This window comes from Limulus polyphemus, unplaced genomic scaffold (assembly GCF_000517525.1).
Source record: "Limulus polyphemus unplaced genomic scaffold, Limulus_polyphemus-2.1.2 Scaffold8429, whole genome shotgun sequence".
NCBI lineage: Eukaryota > Metazoa > Arthropoda > Merostomata > Xiphosura > Limulidae > Limulus > Limulus polyphemus.
In genome coordinates, this window is record NW_013674039.1 from 27029 (window position 1) to 31182 (window position 4154).

Below are 4154 nucleotides of genomic sequence, written 5' to 3' on the forward strand. Positions count from 1 at the left end.
AAATGAAGATTACTTCGCATGATAGATAGGCAACATGTGAAAAGAAAACAAAAAGCATGAGAGAAACATTGCTTTACAAACCTTAAAACTTAATAAAAAAATTAAATATTTGCATATGAAAGCATTGTAATATTTACTGATAAACTGCCAAATATTGTTATCATTTGCTTACTAATTTAAAAGCTATAGCATGAAAACTATAACAAGCACAAAACGGTTACGAGGTCGGTCCCAGTGACCGAATCCAGGTTGAAAGAGTTAAAACAGGGCAATGTCTCCTCAGTTGTACATTTCTTCTTATGATCAAGATAAATTGTCATTGTAAAGAATGTGTGTAACAGCCCACAAGCAAGTTAATTACAATAAGTTTCAGAAAGGATACAGTTCACATCAATGCCCCAGACTGCTCCATTGTGGCCGTTAAACGTGCCCAGTCTCTCTCCATTTAGAGAAAACCAAACATTGGGAGTGTGATCTTTAGCACATGAGAATAAAAGGTCACCTTCTCTGTTGTACTTGATTTGAGTTATGGCTCGCTCATGACCATGAAGAAGTAAGGGTTTCTTGTAAAATTAGGATAAAAAACAACTTGTAAACTCTATTTTTAATCAAACATATATATATATAAGATTCAAATGTTTACATATTTTAAGATATGAGAAATCTACCTATTAATTCTAAAAGTCAGAGAACTAAATTATCTAATCTCCTTTTATTATTTACAAAATAACAATGTTTATAATATCTCAATATTCTAAGATAAGCTGCATGCTACACAAAACTTAATGCCAACTTTTAAACACATTAAACAGTAACAACTACAAAGTTTGAAAAAAACAACAGATATCTGAGCAATAAGACAGTTCCAACACTATTTTTGTTTTATCACAAATTGTCAAATCATGAATACCCAAAAATTCTTATTACTAAATATGAAATATTCAAACTTTAGCACAAGGTTTATATTCACCATAAAAAAAAGACTGATAGTTTCAAAATTCCTTTTTCTGACTATCCTCACTTATTAAAGTACATAAAATAATAATTACCAATTTTAGATTGTAGCACAATTTTTCGTATTAGTTGTTTCAGAATGTCAGGGTTATTATGTTTATTTTGTTTAAGATTAATTTTGTTAATGTCTTGATTTTTTGGTCTCTTCACATGCTTTATCATTGAACATTTTTATATGAATATACTTTGATACATTTTTTTGCAGTTGTCAATGTTGTTTTTACTTGATTGAACAGATTAATATTGCTTTAAACTCAAAATGTATTTAGTAATTTTGTAGTCTTGTTTCTGAATATCTATTGTCTTGTAGTTTTTGTATTTACTTCAGAGCAGCATAAAAAGAGCATTTCCATATGGAATTATTGCCAACATACAAATACAAAAAGGTTACATTTAAATAGGTTGGTATCTTGGTGTTTAGTTATTGATTGGTTGGGATTAGGTGGTGACTTCAGTGGGCAACATTGTTTATTGTTACATTTCTTGTCTAAATTATTTCCAAAACAAGCAGTAAGCTGATGTTCTTCTTGCAGTTGTTTTATGAAACAATAATCCAGATGATAAAAACTGATGCAGAATACAAATATTTAAATTGAGAGATCATGTAGTGAGAAACATGTAACATCATATGCTGTAATTTAAACGTTATATTTTCAGTCTAATGCTTGGATCCAAAACTGCATTAAGTTTTAAACAGTATTAATTAGTATATTGTTAAAGAAAAAAACCTTGAAAATTTTGCACGAAACATTTTGATACGATCATGCAACAAAAGCAGAAAAACAAACAAATCCAAACTATCAATACAATCGATGTTAGTAGGCACAATATTTCACAAGTGGAGAAAGACGTAAATATTTATCGACGGATAAATTTTGTTTAAGGTTTTCATAGCAAAGTTACTTCCTCAAATATTCAGTCTTTCATTACTACACTTAAGATATTACTACATAATTCAAAATTATGTATTATTATATTTCCTACAATAGCCACACCAGAAATACCATACTATTAAAATGATCAGGGTCATAACTATGGTGGACTGTGCCACCCAGGACTCGCCCTGCCAAACCCCCAGCACTCCCGTTCAATGTGACTACTGCCACCTGGCACTAAATATTACTGAGAAAAGTTTACCATAAGCATGGAAAATTTCTTTGTCAATGTCGCAGTACAGTTTACTTCATAATTAGCTTGGTAGAAGCAAACACTTTCCTGAAAACTCATAAAGCAAATAACCTTTGCACTAAAATAATTTTTCAAGAAAAGTCCACAGAAAAAAAACCTGCATGCAAAACTGAAAAAGCAGCTCACACCACACTTGTACTTAGAATAGCATATCAGATAATATCCACAGTGGATACCATATAAATCCTATTTTCTTTCCAGTAAAAGTTTATATGGTGTGTAAAAATATTTTCAAATTTTTACAGATATCTATAATATGAAAGTATATCAATGTTGTTTTTTTTGCATAAAACCTTTTTTTTAATTTCATTGTGACTAATTTGTTTCAATTACCTGCTAATAAAGATAAATCAATCAGAAAAATAAAATTCAACCTAGATTAAAATTGGTCTTTGCCTTACATTTTAGACTCGTCATTCACCTTTCAATATGTTTGGCTAGTGATTGTTTGTGTGGAGTGTTTTATCAGATTTTCCGAAGAAATTTACAAATTTTAAATTCATTAAAATTATAAACATGAAAATACAAGGGGTGTACAATGGCGGCAGCCACGGGCACACGTACCTATGAGCTGGACTTGTTTTTAGTTTTACCAAACACTACTTAAATCTTCCTAGCTACAACCCTGAAAATGATATACAAGCCAAAAATAACAATAATCTACTTATCTTCTTAAACTCTAAATTTCTGTATATCCAAAACGTTAATGAATATCAAATACTAATCAGATCTAATTTTTTACTCTACTTATTATAGCCATATACTGTTAAGCCTTCTTTATGCTCATTCACAATTAAACTAAATCCTTGTTTTTCACATCACCACAAAACATTTGGTCAATCCTAGGCCTTTATTTAGTCACAGATTGGGAAAATCATCACTGGCGTTTTTCATTTACGTTGACATTGGGTGTATGTGGTAAAACACGAAAACCTCGAAATTGTAATTTATAAACGATAGTTTTACACAATAATTTGCGAAGAAAGAAAATCCAATAATTCTTTATCATCTTAACATAATACAAATAATCTTTAAATCAATTAAATTGAAAGCACCACGCTCTTGTTTTACTTTTAAATTCAGTTTAAACGTTTGGCAACTTCAAATGCCAGTTGGTAAAGTGTACCAAAATTGGAAAACTAGGACTGTTGCAACATTAACTTTTAAGAATGTTATAACTTATAGATACTTGTTTTGTTTGGTTTAAACGGAGCTAAGCCTATCTTCAATTTGTGATTATCGTTTTTTAAAAATATTATATACCTAAAAAATCTACTTTAAAGATAATGTCGATATCTATATAAACAAATTGAGCATTAATATTTGTAATACTTAATATATAATTACGGAAAAAAGAGCAAAATATGTTAATAATTTTCTAACCATCGTGTTCTCAACGTTGTCATGTCCGATACATACGAAGAAGGGAAAATACGAAAACCTGGCTCAATCTGGTGAATGTAAAGTATATTAAACTAAATATTATAATTATTTTGTACCCAAAAATGTTATTTTTTGTACTGTAGTAGCTTTAAAACTAACGTTTAGTTTTTAACTACGTTCTTCATTTAATCGTTTTATAGTTACGGATATTCTCGTTTGTATTTCTCCTTTTCTTTTTTTATTATTATGCTCTCAAAGTTGTAGTTGTGGTAGGATTTCGTAACAAGAGATTCGAAGGACAACTAATTACGGAGTGTGAGCAGAATTTCTCTCTGAATTCGGTACGAAGAAAGAGTCGAAACGCAGAAGCTTCATCGCCACAGTCTTTATTAACACATAACTAAATCACAAACATAAGACAAAAAATAAAGGCAATTGTATATGTAGTGAGTGTATTGGACTGGCGAGAGAAAGAAGGGAAGCGAAACCTTGGTGAGCTCTTTCTGACCAATCCAGTGTGTGCCCTCCTGTAAACTAAACTACAATATTAAAATAGTGTAACGTATCTG

At 30.2% G+C, this 4154-nt stretch overlaps 1 protein-coding gene across 2 annotated transcripts in view; it reads right to left on the reverse strand.

Moving 5' to 3' along the window:
- Nucleotides 1-3667, reverse strand: part of LOC106475340 (eukaryotic translation initiation factor 3 subunit I-like) — a 24426-nt gene extending 20759 nt beyond the window's left edge. For both annotated transcript variants that reach the window (XM_013936028.2, XM_022379477.1), the window contains exons 1-2: nucleotides 3586-3667; nucleotides 383-563 (exon numbers count right to left, since the gene is read on the reverse strand). In XM_013936028.2, the coding sequence (XP_013791482.1) occupies nucleotides 383-563; nucleotides 3586-3588 (184 nt within the window). In that variant the 5' untranslated portion in view covers nucleotides 3589-3667. The remainder of the gene's footprint in view (nucleotides 1-382; nucleotides 564-3585) is intronic.
- Between the last annotated feature and the right edge of the window lie 487 nt (nucleotides 3668-4154).